The following is a 14,777-nucleotide window of genomic DNA, read 5'->3' as shown; positions in this document are numbered from 1 at the left end:
AGTACAATACACCAAAACCACAAGGCTCAAGTTTGGTTGCCTGCAAGCCCTTTACAATCTTTTCCATAGAAAACAAAACAAAAGGCTAAGGTGACATGCATAGCCCCCCACCAGGAAGAAGGATGGCAATCCTGATAAAATTAAATTTAAATTCCTCTCCCTATCAACCTCTAACCCTATCACTATCCCTTCATGAAACTGACCCTATACTCACCCTAAGATATATACACTATCCCTGGCCAAAATAAGGTACTTCACCTTAAGGGCCTAGTACCTAGGGCACATCAAAAGAAAAACCTCTCCATAGGAGAGAAGCCCTACTGGTACCAAGACTGCCATACTCCAAAGACCTGATCTTCCCAAGGTCACCGGTGATATTCCTACAGACCTCCACCTCGGAGAGGATTTTCTGTTGGGTCGACACTAAACACCGTGCACTCCACGTGTAGTACCTAACCACTAAGCTAACTAAGAATAAAGTGCCCCGGTCTCGGCCACCCAGGGACCTGAATGCCCCATAAGCCCACTCCGGATAGGTAAGGCCGGCAAGTTGACTCCAGCCGATGGAAGCGCCCACCCGGTTGTAAACCCCTATATTAAAGGGACAATGAAGCAGGAAGTGGTCCATGCTTTCCAGCGTGTCCCCGCACTCTTCTCGGGGACATCCCCGGTCATCAGAGTTCCTACACTTCAGGTTGTCCCTTACATATAGCTTCCCCTGAAAGCAGCGCCAGGCCAAGTCCCAAAACTTCTGGGGGATCCTTTTCATGTTCAAAAGATACAACCCCACCCTCAGATCCCGACCTGGGCAGTCCCTGAGCGCCAGAGGCTTCTGAAAGTGGGTCAACAGAACCCGTTTGTCAAGGAACTGCCTTGACTGGGTCCTGATCTCCCACACTCCCAGACCCCACCGACGTATCGCCTTCAGAGTCGGGGTAGCGTAAGCCGGAAGATATCCATGGGGCGTACGGAGGTCCTTCACTTGCCCTCCTCTCTCCCATTCCTGGAAGAAAGGCCGAAACCATTCCCTGCAGGAGAGTACCCACGGAGGAGCCCTCTCTGACCAGAGGTTTGCGATGTTGGCTTTCAAGAAGGTGTTCGTAAAGAACACCACAGGGTTTACCATAGATAAACCCCCTAGTCTCCTCGTGCGGTACGTAACCTCCCTCTTGACTAGGTTCATCCTGTTCCCCCATAACAGTTGGAAAAACAGGCTGTAGATCCTAGTATAGTAAGCCTCTGGCAAGATACATACGCTGCCCAGATAGATAAACAAGGGGAGCAGGTACGATTTGATCAGGTGTACCCTTTCCCTGAGGGTCATAGACCAACCCTTCCACTGGTTCACCTTCTGAGTGGCATCCTGGAGCTTACCATCCCAGTTTTTGGTGGGATAATCATCCTGGCCGAATGTGATGCCTAAGACTTTTGCTGATTCTTGGGGCCCTGGAAGGGTGTCCGGGAGATCAAACGTGGGATCCCCCCCTCCCAGCCAGAGACTCTCACACTTATCCCGGTTGATCTTAGACCCGGATGCCTCCGAGTAGCGTTCCACCTCCGACATCACCACATCGACCTCCTCTCTCGAGGAGACGAAAATAGTGACATCATCAGCGCACGCCACCACTCTCTGGGTGACAGCCGGCTCCGCCAGACTCATCCCGACTCCCGCCAACGGCCCACAATCTACCCTCCGGACGAAGGGATCGATTGCGAACACGTATAAAAGCGGGCTCAAAGGACAACCCTGACGGACTCCGGACCCCACCTCAAAAGAGCGGCCAGACCACCCGTTCACAAGCGGGAAACTCTCTGCCCCTGCATACAAGATCTTAAGCCAATTAACAAAAGTAGTTGGTAAGCCATATCTCAGGAGGACGGACCAGAGGTACTCGTGGTTCACCCGATCAAATGCTTTGGCCTGATCCAAGGACAGCAAGTACCCCTTCCAGAGACCTGCACTACTCCGCTCCACTGCCTCCCTGACACTAAGGACAGCACTTAAGGTGCTTCGGCCTGGAACAGAGCAGTGCTGAGCCCCCGAAAGGAGCCGGGGTGCAAACTTCACCAGCCGATTAAACAATATCTTGGCCAGAAGCTTCCTGTCCGTATTGAGAAGAGCTATGGGCCTCCAATTCTCAACACGGCTAGGATCTTTACCCTTTGACAGAAGAATCAGGGCTGACCTCCTCATTGACTTCGGCAGAGTGCCCGAGGAGAGACACTCATTAAATACCTCAGTCAAGAGGGGAGCTAAAGACTCCTTAAAGGTCCTGTACCACTCAGATGTTAAGCCATCCGGGCCTGGCGACTTCTTGGGGGCGAGCCCCTCGATCGCCAGTCTCACTTCCTCTTCCCCTATTTCTTCTGCCAAAACATCAAGAGAGGGGTCTACCCCTGGCTCAGGAATGGTTTCAGTCAGGAAAACCGACATCCTGTCTCGATCTAGATCCTTCCTCCCCAAGAGGTGCGAGTAGAAGGATCTGACGACCTCCAAGATCCCTGATCTGGACAGATTCAGAGATCCTGTACTATCAATCAGTCCTGAAATGACTTTACTACTCACTGACATCTTGCAGTTCCTGTAAGGGTCGGGCGAGCGGTACTTCCCGAAATCCCTCTCAAAAACCAAAGATGCGTGCCTATCGTACTGACACCTCATCAGCAAGGACTTCACTCTGGAGATATCCTCTCGGCTACCTCCAGTCGAGACAAGAAGCTCGAGTTTCCTCCTCAGACCCTGATACAGGCGATACCTGTTCAGGGACCTGAGGCTCGAGAGCTGGCGGAAGAACCCCGCAACCCGCTTCTTGAATATCTCCCACCACTCCAGCTTATTACTACAGAGGCCCAGTAAAGGTACCTGACTCTGAAGAAAATCCTCAAAGGACTGTCTCACCTCTGCTTCCTCCAGGAGGGACGAATTCAGCTTCCAATAACCTTTACCCATCCGGGGGGTCTCTGAAACATTCAGGGAAAACAAAATCATACAGTGATCGGAGAACTCCACCTCAACCACGGACACTGCGGAAGAGACGGCTTCCTCCTTTAAATAAAACCTATCTATCCTAGACCTGCGACTACCTTGATGATAGGTGAAACCCGCGTGGCCCGAGGGGCTCCGGATGTGGGTGTCCTCTAGGCGAGCTTCTCTAGCTATGCTAATCAGTGCCACACTATCGCAAGTCAGCGGACCATTGGAGCCTCTCCGATCTTGGGACCTCGTGACATTATTGAAGTCCCCTCCAAAGATCACTTGCCGACTCGTAAAAAGAAAGGGCTTAATCCTCATAAAGAGATCTTTACGGCCCCGCTTAGTTTGCGGGGCGTAGATGTTAATGAGCCGAAGCTCTTGTCCCTTCATGAAGACATCTAAGATCAGGCACCTCCCCATTTCTAATTCAATAACCCGTCGGCATTCAACAGGAGCGGTAAAAAGGACCGCCACCCCACTATACGGCTCAGCCGCAAGAGACCAGTGGGAGGGACCACGCCTCCACTCTCTTCTGGCTCTTACCAGAGAGGCTAGATCTGGCAACCTGGTCTCCTGTAAAAAGAAAATGTCAGCTTCAACGTGGCCGAGAAAATCAAAGGCTGCGAATCTAGCCGTATCTGACTTTATGCTGGCACAGTTAATAGATGCCAGCGTCAATGGGGTGAGTGCCGCCATACAGGGTGATTAAATTAGACGGCCACACCCTTTACTTTTTCTTTCCCTTCTTTTTAGCCCCCTCATCCCCCGAAGAAGATGAGAGGACAGGACCACTCTTAGTTCTTTTTTTTGATTCAGTTTGGTCCATTTGATCCCCATCTACGTCCGGCCCCGGTCTAGCCCTGCCCTCCAAGGAAGGAGCCTCAATAGGACAGGGCCCAGTTCCCCCTGGAGGCTCCTTCTTCCTAGGCACCTGGCCCTCACCTTCCCCCTTCAAGGAGGGGGAGGAGATGGTATCGAGGACGAGGTACCGGTTTGACAGGTCAATCAGAGGGGGGGCAATCAGGCTTCCGTTTTGGACCTGGCCCGTAGTACAGGGAACAGAGGGCTCTGACCTCTTCTTTCTCCCTTTTCTTTTGCCCTTGTCTTTCTTTTTAGGCCTCTCTCCACTCTCCTCATCCACACTTTCATAGTGGGAGGAATCGGAAGTGTCGGCCATATTGCCCTCCTCTTTGCGCAGCATCCTGACCTCCTCATCCAGCACATCCTCCTCCTGGGCTTCAGCGGTTACAGGGCCAGCTTCAGGAGCAGGGGCCGGAGCTACCCCCGCCACCTGGGCACTCTCCAGCTCCCTACTCCTCCTCCGATTTTCCTCCCGCCTTAGTTTGGCGGGGCCCTTTTTCCTCCTCACTAGCCCTGTTGCGCCCCCATCCCTGCCCGTGCCCTCCCCAGCCGAGGCAACTTCACAGCTCTCCTCAGCCGGAGCGGCCGCTGCACGGGCGAAGGCGCTAGGACAACGGCTGAAAGGGTGCCCGAGGACACCACACAGGTGGCACCGGATCTGCCTACAGGATGCGGCCAGATGACCCACCCCACCACACAAAGCGCAGACCTGCACAGTACAGGCTGCGCTAAAGTGGGTGGGGCTGCCACACCTGTGACAGACCTTAGGCTGCCCCTGGTAGAAGACCTGGATCCTATCACGTCCAAGGAAGGCGGCTGACGGAATGTGGGCAACTGTACTCCCTGAACGCTTGAGTTTGACGGAAAACGTCCAGGCCCCGGACCAGATCCCGTGCTCATCAAAGTTTTTCTTGGGCATGTCCGTCACATCCCCATACCGTCCGAGCCAGGTCATAATGTCATAACAAGAAAGCGACTCGTTACGGGTCAAAACGGTCACTTTCTTGACAGAGTTCTGACGGGAAATCGCCTTTACGGCGAAATCCCGCCAGCCGGGCTCGTTCTTCGCCACTTCGTAGTTCGACCAGAAGAGTTCAAGACCCTCCGGCCGAACGAAACTGACGTCAAACTCAGACGAACCATAGGGGTGAATTAGGGCAAAGATGTCGCTCGCCCTGAATTCCATCTGAAGGAGGAGCTCAACCACTTTTGCGCGAGGTGGGCACGCATCCTCGCCCCTCCAAATCAGACGGACCACATTCCTACGGTTATTGTCCTGCCCGGATGTCGGGAGGGACCAGACCACCTCCCCATTCCTCTCTCGAAAAGCCCCCAAACCGTGCCTCTCTATCCAGAGAGACAGGTCGACCTCACCCCTTCCCTCTACCTGGATCGACCTGTCACCCCTGCGTAGAGCCTCCAGGAGGCGCTGTTGCAAGAGGCCTCCAGAGCCGGACGGAGACGGGGACCCCCCTGAACCCCCGGCAGCGACATTGGCATAGCTCCTAGGAGCAGTCACTACCGGGGGGGCAGCTGGACCAGACCCAGAACCAAACCCAGAACCACTAATAACACCATTCACACCACTCCTCTCATCATCTTTCTTCCCATTCATATCACTACTACTCCCACCATCATTCACTCCACTGACTCTCCCACATACACTCCTCTCATCCACAACACTTCCACACTCAGCATTCTCACATCCAGCACTCTTATCCTGACTAACATTTTCTGGGCTGGCTGGGACTTGTAGTGTTGCAGGTTTTATTACACTCTTTTTTTCTGGCTTAGCTGCCGGGGTCGATGCTGATAGTTCCTGCTCCATAGCTGAAGTCACTTCCGGAGTCTGGGGCTGCCCCTCCGGGCGCACCCCAGCTCCTCCCACAGTGCCAGCACCTACTTTTCCCAACCACACGGGTTCTGTGGATGATGCCGGCGCCCGGACACTCCCCCCGCTCACAGAGGAGTGCCCCGCAGCGCCCACAGAATACACAGTACTCGGAGGACCGCCCCCCGAGCACACAGACCTACCACTCTCCTCCACCGGCACCCGGACACTCCCCCCCCTCACAGGGGAGTGCCCCGCAGTGCCGGTAATGCCCATAGCACTCGGGGAACCGCCCCCCGAGCACACGGCAGCATAGCTTGCCTCGCCACTGCCCACCATCAGCCCATCCTGCCCCTCCCTACCGGCAAGATGGGTGGGCTTCACATCTATTGCGCCCTCTGCCTTTTCTGACGCCATGCTGTACCCCCCATGCTGGCTCCGTTCCACCACAGAAACGGGGTCTGGCAGTCTGGGGGGCCCAGCAGCCTGAACCAGCTTTGCAGCTGGCCCAGACTGCTGGAAGGGAACAAACACATATTGTACTGTTTCCTGAATCTTTTGTTTCTTAGCTTTTCGCTTCACCACCACATCCTCACACTGATCTTCTCCAAAGGTAAAATTCTGGAGGTGGGCTGGGGACTCCTGCATTATGATCGCCCTCAACAATCCCCCAGCCTCACTTTCCACATCCTCCTCACTATCGCTTGCTGGTAGTGCCACCTGTGCTGGCTCAATGTAGCTGTCCTGTGTTTTGGTGTCATAGGGAGTAGCCACAGGAACAGCATCCATCTCCACAACTTGTGCACTTTCTTCCACCTTCTCCTCCTCCTTTACAGCTTCACCACCATCCTCGCTATCTTCACCGCCACTACTCTCCCCAACATACACCTCCACCTTACCTGGGGATTTCGTGGCGGCAAACCGGCTGTCGTTCTCAAGCTTTTCCTTAAAGAGACCGCTCCCCTCCAAGATCTCTGCTCTCCTCTCCTCCAGCTGCACAATCTCAGCTTTCAGTGCTGCGATCTTTTTCCTTAACTCTGGCCTGTTCTTTTTTGGTGCAGTGTTCACCAGATTCTGAGCGCCTCGCAGATCTTCTCTGGCCAACTTCAGATCCTTGCCGCACCGATCATACTCAGCAAACCTCGCGGCCAGGCGGGAGCAGTAGTTGGCACTGGACTCCTTGGGCCCTCGCTCTACCCACAACTCCACACTTCTCCTCCTCGCCTTTTGTCCATCAGATCTCTGGCTGGTACCTGTTGCCGGGGGAGCAGAGCCTGCATTGCTGCAGACTCTGCCAGATCTTCTACCCCAGGCCGGAATGGCTGTTGCTGTTTGCTCTCCACCCCCCGCCAGCCTTGAAGAACGGGAGGTGGAGGCCAGGGACGCCATGCAGGGAGGCTCTCCCGAGGAGGCTGCCACACTCCTGGGGAGGCTGATGAAACACCTGCTCTGGTCTGCTGGAAGTCTCTGGAGCACACAAAGAGACACACCCGAATGAGCTGCACACCAAACTGCTCAGGACTACAGGAAGTGCTCTCTGCTGACACCTCTGTCCATGTCGGGAACTGTCCAGAGCAGGAGAGGTTTGCTATGGGGATTTGTTCCTGCTCTGGACAGTTCCTGACATGGACAGAGGTGTCAGAAGAGAACTGCGGTCAGACAGAAATTCAAAAAGAAAAAAACTTTCTCTGTAGTATACAGCAGCTGAAAGGTACTGGAGGGATTACAATTATTAAATAGAAGTAATGTACAAATCTGTTTAACTAATTCATGCAATGTTTGTTGAAATGTTAGGGGCCAATGTAGGCCCCTAATGGAAATGTCAAACTTTTCCCAAACTATTTAATAACTAAAATGTTAGAATATTATACAAAAAAATTGGCTTCCTAATTTATACAAAAATAAATGACATATAAAGATTGTTGTAAACACTACCTGCTATCCTTACAATAGATGAAATCCAATACACACGACTGGGAAGTACAGCATCTGTATTTAAGCTCTCCACCATGAGACCCTCTGAGATATCCTCCCACTGATCATAGAGAGGAACCTTAAACCGTGTAGGGAAAATAAAAATGAGAAATACAAAACTACAAAAGATTTTAAAGGGGTAGTCCAGTGGTGGAAAACTTATCCCCTATCCTAAGGATAGGGGATAAGTTTGAGATCGCGGGGGGGTCAGACCGCTGGGGCCTCTTGCGATCTCTCTGTACGGGGGCTAGGCTCTCCGGCCAGATAGCGGGTGTTGACGTCCGCATGAAGCGGCGGCCGACACACCCCCTCAATACATCTCTATGGCAGAGCCGGAGATTGCCGAAGGCAGCGCTTCGGCTCTGCCATAGAGTCGTATTGAGGGGGCATGTCGGCCGCCGCTTCGTGCGGAGGTCGACACGCCCCCTTCCCGCGGGCTGTCGGGGCTCCGTACAGGAGATCGCAGGGGGCCCCAGCAGTCGGACCCCCCGCGATCTGCAACTTATCCCCTATCCTTAAGATAAGGGATAAGTTGTTCACCACTGAGTCACCACTGGACTACTCCTTTAACTAAAATTCTACTTAAATCATTCATTTTAATGCAGGTCATAATGTAATTCAGATTTACCAGCAATAAACATAATAGACATCGGACATAACTCACATGTCTGAAGCAGCTGAGCGGAGCGGCTTGGTAATCCTCTTCTAGAATGTACTTTCCCCAGTCAAAGCCTAAAACCATGGCTGCAAAAGAAGATTCATTCATGGAAATATCTGCTCATTCTGGGCTAAATAATCAGGTGGGTGGTCCTACTAGGTGACTGACAGCTATCTCTGTATATGTGTGCATTTAGAATAAACTGTTAATCACTGAGTAGACCCGCCCACTTGACTACTTATACCAGATTATTGTTTGTGAAAATAGAACATGTTAAGACCACAAAAATGTCTAGTGGATTGATATATTTAATAGATAATACATTTTGGCTGTGAAAAAGCAGACAATACCCAACAAAGAAGTACATTTTAAGTGTATGAAACATGAATAGAATTTGTCTGCTAACCTGTAACTTAAAGAGTACCTGTCACCAAACTTTTGATATAGTGTTCCATGTGCAATTAGCAGACACTTTCCCATTCACTTGCTTTTAAAATTATCAACATAAATAGGTTTAAAATGTAATATAAAAAAAACGTCCACTAGGTGGCTCTGTTCTGTTCCCTGCCACAATTAATACAGTGAGTTTGGTCTCCTTCCAGCCTGGCAGGAGACCAAATTTAGGAACTGTTTCTCTGAACTGAGCTAGAATGACAGCTCCAAAGAGCCTCACAGAAACATGCACAGAGCCTCACTGAAACATGCACAGAGCCTCACTGAAACATGCACAGAGCCTCACTGAAACATGCACAGAGCCTCACTGAAAGCTGCACAGAGCTTGAGGTCTGCTATTCATCACAGCGCTGCAACCATGTGAGGGTGGAAGTGGTCCCCCAGCAGGCTTCAGTGATGTCATGCTTGCTGGAAAAAGGCCCACTTCCTCCTGCTGGGAGATTGCACTATGTAAGCAAGAAGAACGGTAAGATACACAGATTTTTAAAGCTCTAAAAAATATTTAAAGGGCTTGAGGGGTGTTAGGAGTAGTTAGGGAACATAGCCCGAATTAGGTACTTTTTAAAGGGGATCTGTAGGCAATGCCCAAATAAGATGTGATCATTAAACTTCTTACATTGTCCTGACCACACACCTTCTTACAGTTTCTTGATACACCTTCCTGTTCCTGAGATATGAGGGTCTATAATTTGTCTGACAAATCAGTAAATCAGTCAGATGGGCCTGAAGTTCATTTTAATAATGGGAGTGATCAGGTGATGGGCGGGATTATACAGTCAGTGGGTATCTATTAGACATATACACCGAGAAATGAACAACATCTACACACTCTGACTGTATAACCCCGCCCATCACCTGATAGTCACTCCCATTATTAAAATGAAGTTCAGGCCCATCTGACTGATTCCTTGAATTGTCAGGAAAACTATAAACCCCCATATCTCAGGAATGGGAAGGTGTATCAAGAAACTGCAAAAGAGTGTGAGATCAGCCATTTGGTAATGGTAAAATTTCAATTGTTGGGGGGTTGGTAACAGATGCGGCAAAACTACAACTTACAGCACGCCAGGGACAACTGTTGGGCATGCTGGGAGCTGTAGTTCTGCAACATCTGGGGGGCCAGAGTTTGGAGTCCACTGCTCTACTGTGATAAATGCAACTAGACAACAAACTAATCCAAAGTGAGAAAAAAGTCCAGAGTTGGCACTGCCACTGGGTACGATATTGGAGTAGTATCACGATAGACCACTGCTACTCACGGATCCTCCGCTTCTGCCGGTGCTCTTCCAAAATGATTATTTTCTTTACACATTTGTATGGTCACGTTGCTCACTGTGCCATTATCTTCCTTACCATCGTGTCCAGTTGGTGTGCCATCTCCTAGTAGTCCTGGGCCCTGGGATTGGAGAAATGCACCGATTTTGGCAGACCAGGAAGCTTTGTGTAGAACCTTTGCTTTCTTTGTAGGTGGTTTCCCCTAAGAAAACAAAGTAACATGAGCTCAACAATATGGTGGCTCAAAAATGTCTTCTTTTTGACAACATTTTCAAGTTTCAAGAGTTATACCTATGTATAAGAAGGGTGGGGGCAAATATCATACAGTAGATACATTTTCTCAAAGGAACTTTAAAGGGGGTACTCCGCCCCTAGACATCTTATCCCCTATTCAAAGGATAAGGGATAAGATGTCTGATCGCAGGGGTCCCGCCGTTGGGGCCCCCGCAATCTTAGCTGTGGCACCCAGTGTCATCTGGTGCACGGAGTGAACTTCACTCCAAGCTGGATGACTGGCGATGCAGCGCCGGAGGCTCGTGATGTCACGGTCATGCCACTCGTGATGTCAAAACTACGCCCCCTCATAGCAAGTCTATAGGAGGGGGTGTGACAGCCGTCCAAAGGGGCGTGGCCGTGATGTCACAAGCTCTAAGCGATCGCCGGGTGGAGCAGGGAGACTGCGGGGGGCCCCACGGTGGGACCCCCCGTGATCAGACATCCCCTATCCTTTCAATGGAATCCTCTCGGAAGTGCATTGCAGTCAATGGAGAGGGCGCGGTCAGCAACAACAGAAATACAATTATCATCTACCTTGAGTCGGGCAAGAACACTGGATTTCTTCGAATTGGATGAATAGCTGCGTGAACAGGAGACGCTGCAGAATCTCTTAGTTTTGGAGAAGAAGGCTTCCCGTGTGCCAACTATTCCACACATTTCACAGATAGCTAAGGTAGGGGAGAAACAGTTTTCAGCCAGTTTTTGCCATTTTTTATTTTTTGTAAATTACAATTTCTCTAGGACAGAAACAGACAGCAGCAATAGACAACACATACACCACACAGGAAAAAGGACAGGGTATGAAAAGTGCAGCATGATGCACAACAGTGTATGATAACTGGGAAGTTATTATACAGTCATGGCCGTAAATGTTGGCACCCCTGAAATTTTTCTAGAAAATGAAGTATTTCTCACAGAAAAGGATTGCAGTAACACATGTTTTGCTATACATATGTTTATTCCCTTTGTGTGTTTTGGAACTAAACCAAAAAAGGGAGGGAAAAAAAGCAAATTGGACATAATGTCACCAAACTCCAAAAATGGTCTGGACAAAATTATTGGCACCCTTTCAAAATTGTGGAAAAATAAGATTGTTTCAAGCATGTGATGCTCCCTTAACCCCTTAAGGACCAAGCATTTTTCTGTTTTTACACTTTCGATTTTTTCCTCCTTACCTTTTAAAAATCAAAACCCTTTCAATTTTGCACCTAAAAATCCATATGAGGGCTTATTTTTTGCGCCACCAATTCTACTTTGGAATGACATCAGTCATTTTACACAAACATTTATGGCGAAACGGAAAAAAAAAATCATTGTGCGACAAAATTGAAGAAAAAACACCATTTTGTAAATTTTGGGGGCTTCTGTTTCTAGGCAGTACATTTTTCGGTAAAAATGACACTTTATCTTTATTCTGTAGGTCCATACGATTAAAATGATACCCTACTTATATAGGTTTGATTTCGTCGTACTTCTGGAAAAAATCATAACTACATGCAGGAAAATTTATACATTTAAAATTGTCCTTTTCTGACCCCTATAACTTTTTTATTTTTCCACGTACAGGGTGGTTTGAGGGCTAATTTTTTGCGCCGTGATCTGAAGTTTTAATCGGTACCATTTTTATTTTGATTGGACTTCTTGGTCGCTTTTTATTCCTTTTTTATGGTATGAGAAGTGACCAAAAATACGCTATTTTGGACTTTTTTGGAATTTTTTTGCGTGTACGCCATTGACCGTGCGGTTTAATTAATGATATATTTTTATAGTTCAGACATTTACGCACGCGGCGATACCACATATGTTTCTTTTTATTATGGTTACATATTTTTAATATGGAATTTGGGAAAAGGGGGGTGATTAAAACTTTTAATAAGGAAGGGGTTAATGGGTGTGTTTTTAAACTTTTTTTAAACTTTTTTTTTTTTTTACACTTTTAGTCCCCTTAGGGGACTTTTAGGAGCAATCATTAGATTCCTCATACAGATCATTGTGGTTTCATAAAACCACAATGATCTGCGTGCTCTGCGCTCGATTGATAAAGCCTGGCTCTGCCAGGCTTTATCATTCAGAGAGCCGGAGCTGCCGCAGCAGGAGAGGCTACCTCAGTAGTGGATCGCTCCCCCGCAATCGCGCTGCGGGGGGGCGATACACCCCACTGGACCACCAGGGACTGTATACAGGCACCTTTAGACGCCGCTGTCAACTTTGACAGCGGCGATCTAAAGGGTTAATAGCCGGCCGCGGCGATCGCCGCATGTCGGCTATTAACGCCGGCCCCCAGCTACAAGAATCAGCTGGGGGCTGGCCGGTATGACGCGGGCTCGAGTCGGGAGCTCGCGTCATACCCCGGTAACGGCCATTGGACGAGTATAGACGTCCATGGTCGTTATCGGGTTAAACTCACCTGGGGCAAGTAACAGGTGTGGGCAATACAAAAATCACACCTGAAAGCAGATAAAAAGGAGAGAATTCACTTAGTCTTTGCATTGTGTCTGTGTGTGCCACACTAAGCATGGACAAGAGAAAGAGAAGAGAACTGTCTGAGGACTTGAGAACCAAAACTGTGGAAAAATATCAACAATCTCAAGGTTACAAGTCCATCTCCAGAGATCTAGATTTGCCTTTGTCCACAGAGCGCAACATTATCAAGAAGTTTGCACCCATGGCACTGTAGCTAATCTCCCTGGGCATGGACAGAAGAGAACAATTGATGAAAGGTGTCAACGCAAGATTGTCCAGATGGTGAAGAAGCAGCCCCAAACAAGTTCCAAAGATATTCAAGCTGTCCTGCAGGGTCAGGGAGCATCAGTGTGAGTGCGAACTATCCGTCAATATTTAAATGAAATGAAACGCTATGGCAGGAGACCCAGGAGGACCCCACTGCTGACACAGACATAAAAAAAGCAAGACTACATTTAGCCAAAATGAACTTGAGTAACCAAAATCCTTCTGGGAAAACGTCTTGTGGACAGATGATACCTAGATAGAGCTTTTTGGTAAAGCACATCATTCTACTGTTTACCGAAAAAAGAATGAAGACTACAAAGAAAAGAACACAGTACCTACAGTGAAATATGGTGGAGGTTCAATGATGTTTTGGGGTTGCTTTGCTGCCTCTGGCACTGGGTGCCTTTAACCCTTTAACGACGCAGGACGTATATTTATGTCCTACGCCGGCTCCCGCGATATGAAGCGGGGTCACGCTGCGACCCCGCATCACATCGCGTTGGTCCAGGCGCTCATCAACGGCCGGGACCCGCGGCTAATACCACACATCGCCGATCGCGGCGATGTGCGGTATTAACCCTTTAGAAGCGGCGGTCAAAGCTGACCGCCGATTCTAAAGCGAAAGTGAAAGTATCCCGGCTAGTCAGTCGGGCTGTTCGGGACCACCGCGGTGAAATCGCGGCGTCCCGAACAGGTTGCAGGACACCGGGAGGGCCCTTACCTGCCTCCTCGGTGTCCGATAGACGAATGACTGCTCCGTGCCTGAGATCCAGGCAGGAGCAGTCAAGCGCCGATAACACTGATCACAGGCGTGTTAATACACGCCTGTGATCAGGATGAGAGGTCAGTGTGTGCAGTGTTATAGGTCCCTATGGGACCTATAACACTGCAAAAAAAAAAGTAAAAATAAAGTGTTAATAAAGGCCATTTAACCCCTTCCCTAATAAAAGTTTGAATCAACCCCCTTTTCCCATAAAAAAATAAAACAGTGTAAATAAAAATAAACATATGTGGTATCGCCACGTGCGTAACCGAACTATAAAAATATATCATTAATTAAACCGCACGCTCAATGACATACGCGAAAAAAATTCCAAAGTCCAAAAAAGCGTATTTTGGTCACTTTTTATACCATTAAAACATGAATAAAAAGTGATCAAAAAGTCAGATCAAAACAAAAATCATACCGATACAAACTTCAGATCACGGTGCAAAAAATGAGTCCTCATACCGCCCTGTACGTGGAAAAATAAAAAAGTTATAGGGGTCAGAAGAGGACATTTTTAACCCCTTAAGGACTGAGCCCTTTTTCACCTTAAGGACTCGGCCATTTTTTGCAATTCTGACCACTGTCACTTTAAACATTAATAACTCTGGAATGCTTTTACTTATCATTCTGATTCCGAGATTGTTTTTTCGTGACATATTCTACTTTAACGTAGTGGTAAAATTTTTTGGTAACTTGCATCCTTTTGCATTTTTTTTTATTCACATATACAATATGTCTACTTTATATTTGCATCATAAAATTGATGAGTTTTTACTTTTGGAAGACACCAGAGGGCTTCAAAGTTCCGCAGCAATTTTCAAATTTTTCACAAAATTTTGAAACTCGCTTTTTTTCAGGGACCAGTTCAGGTTTGAAGTGGATTTGAAGGGTCTTCATATTAGAAATACCCCATAAATGACCCCATTATAAAAACTACACCCCCGAAAGTATTCAAAATGACATTCAGTAAGCGTTT

General features: G+C 48.6%; 1 protein-coding gene across 6 annotated transcripts in view; it reads right to left on the bottom strand.

Moving 5' to 3' along the window:
* L3MBTL2 (L3MBTL histone methyl-lysine binding protein 2) overlaps window positions 1-14,777 on the bottom strand; it is a 117,429-nt gene that overhangs the window by 58,417 nt on the left and 44,235 nt on the right. For all 6 annotated transcript variants that reach the window (XM_056523742.1, XM_056523740.1, XM_056523743.1 and 3 more), the window contains 4 exons: window positions 10,837-10,970; window positions 10,105-10,228; window positions 8,305-8,384; window positions 7,602-7,719 (listed from right to left, as the gene is read on the bottom strand). In XM_056523742.1, coding sequence (XP_056379717.1) covers window positions 7,602-7,719; window positions 8,305-8,384; window positions 10,105-10,228; window positions 10,837-10,970 — 456 coding nt within the window. The remainder of the gene's footprint in view (window positions 1-7,601; window positions 7,720-8,304; window positions 8,385-10,104; window positions 10,229-10,836; window positions 10,971-14,777) is intronic.

This window comes from Hyla sarda, chromosome 6 (genome assembly GCF_029499605.1).
Source record: "Hyla sarda isolate aHylSar1 chromosome 6, aHylSar1.hap1, whole genome shotgun sequence".
NCBI classification, from domain to species: Eukaryota; Metazoa; Chordata; class Amphibia; order Anura; family Hylidae; genus Hyla; species Hyla sarda.
This window is presented reverse-complemented; position numbering and strand designations above follow the sequence as displayed.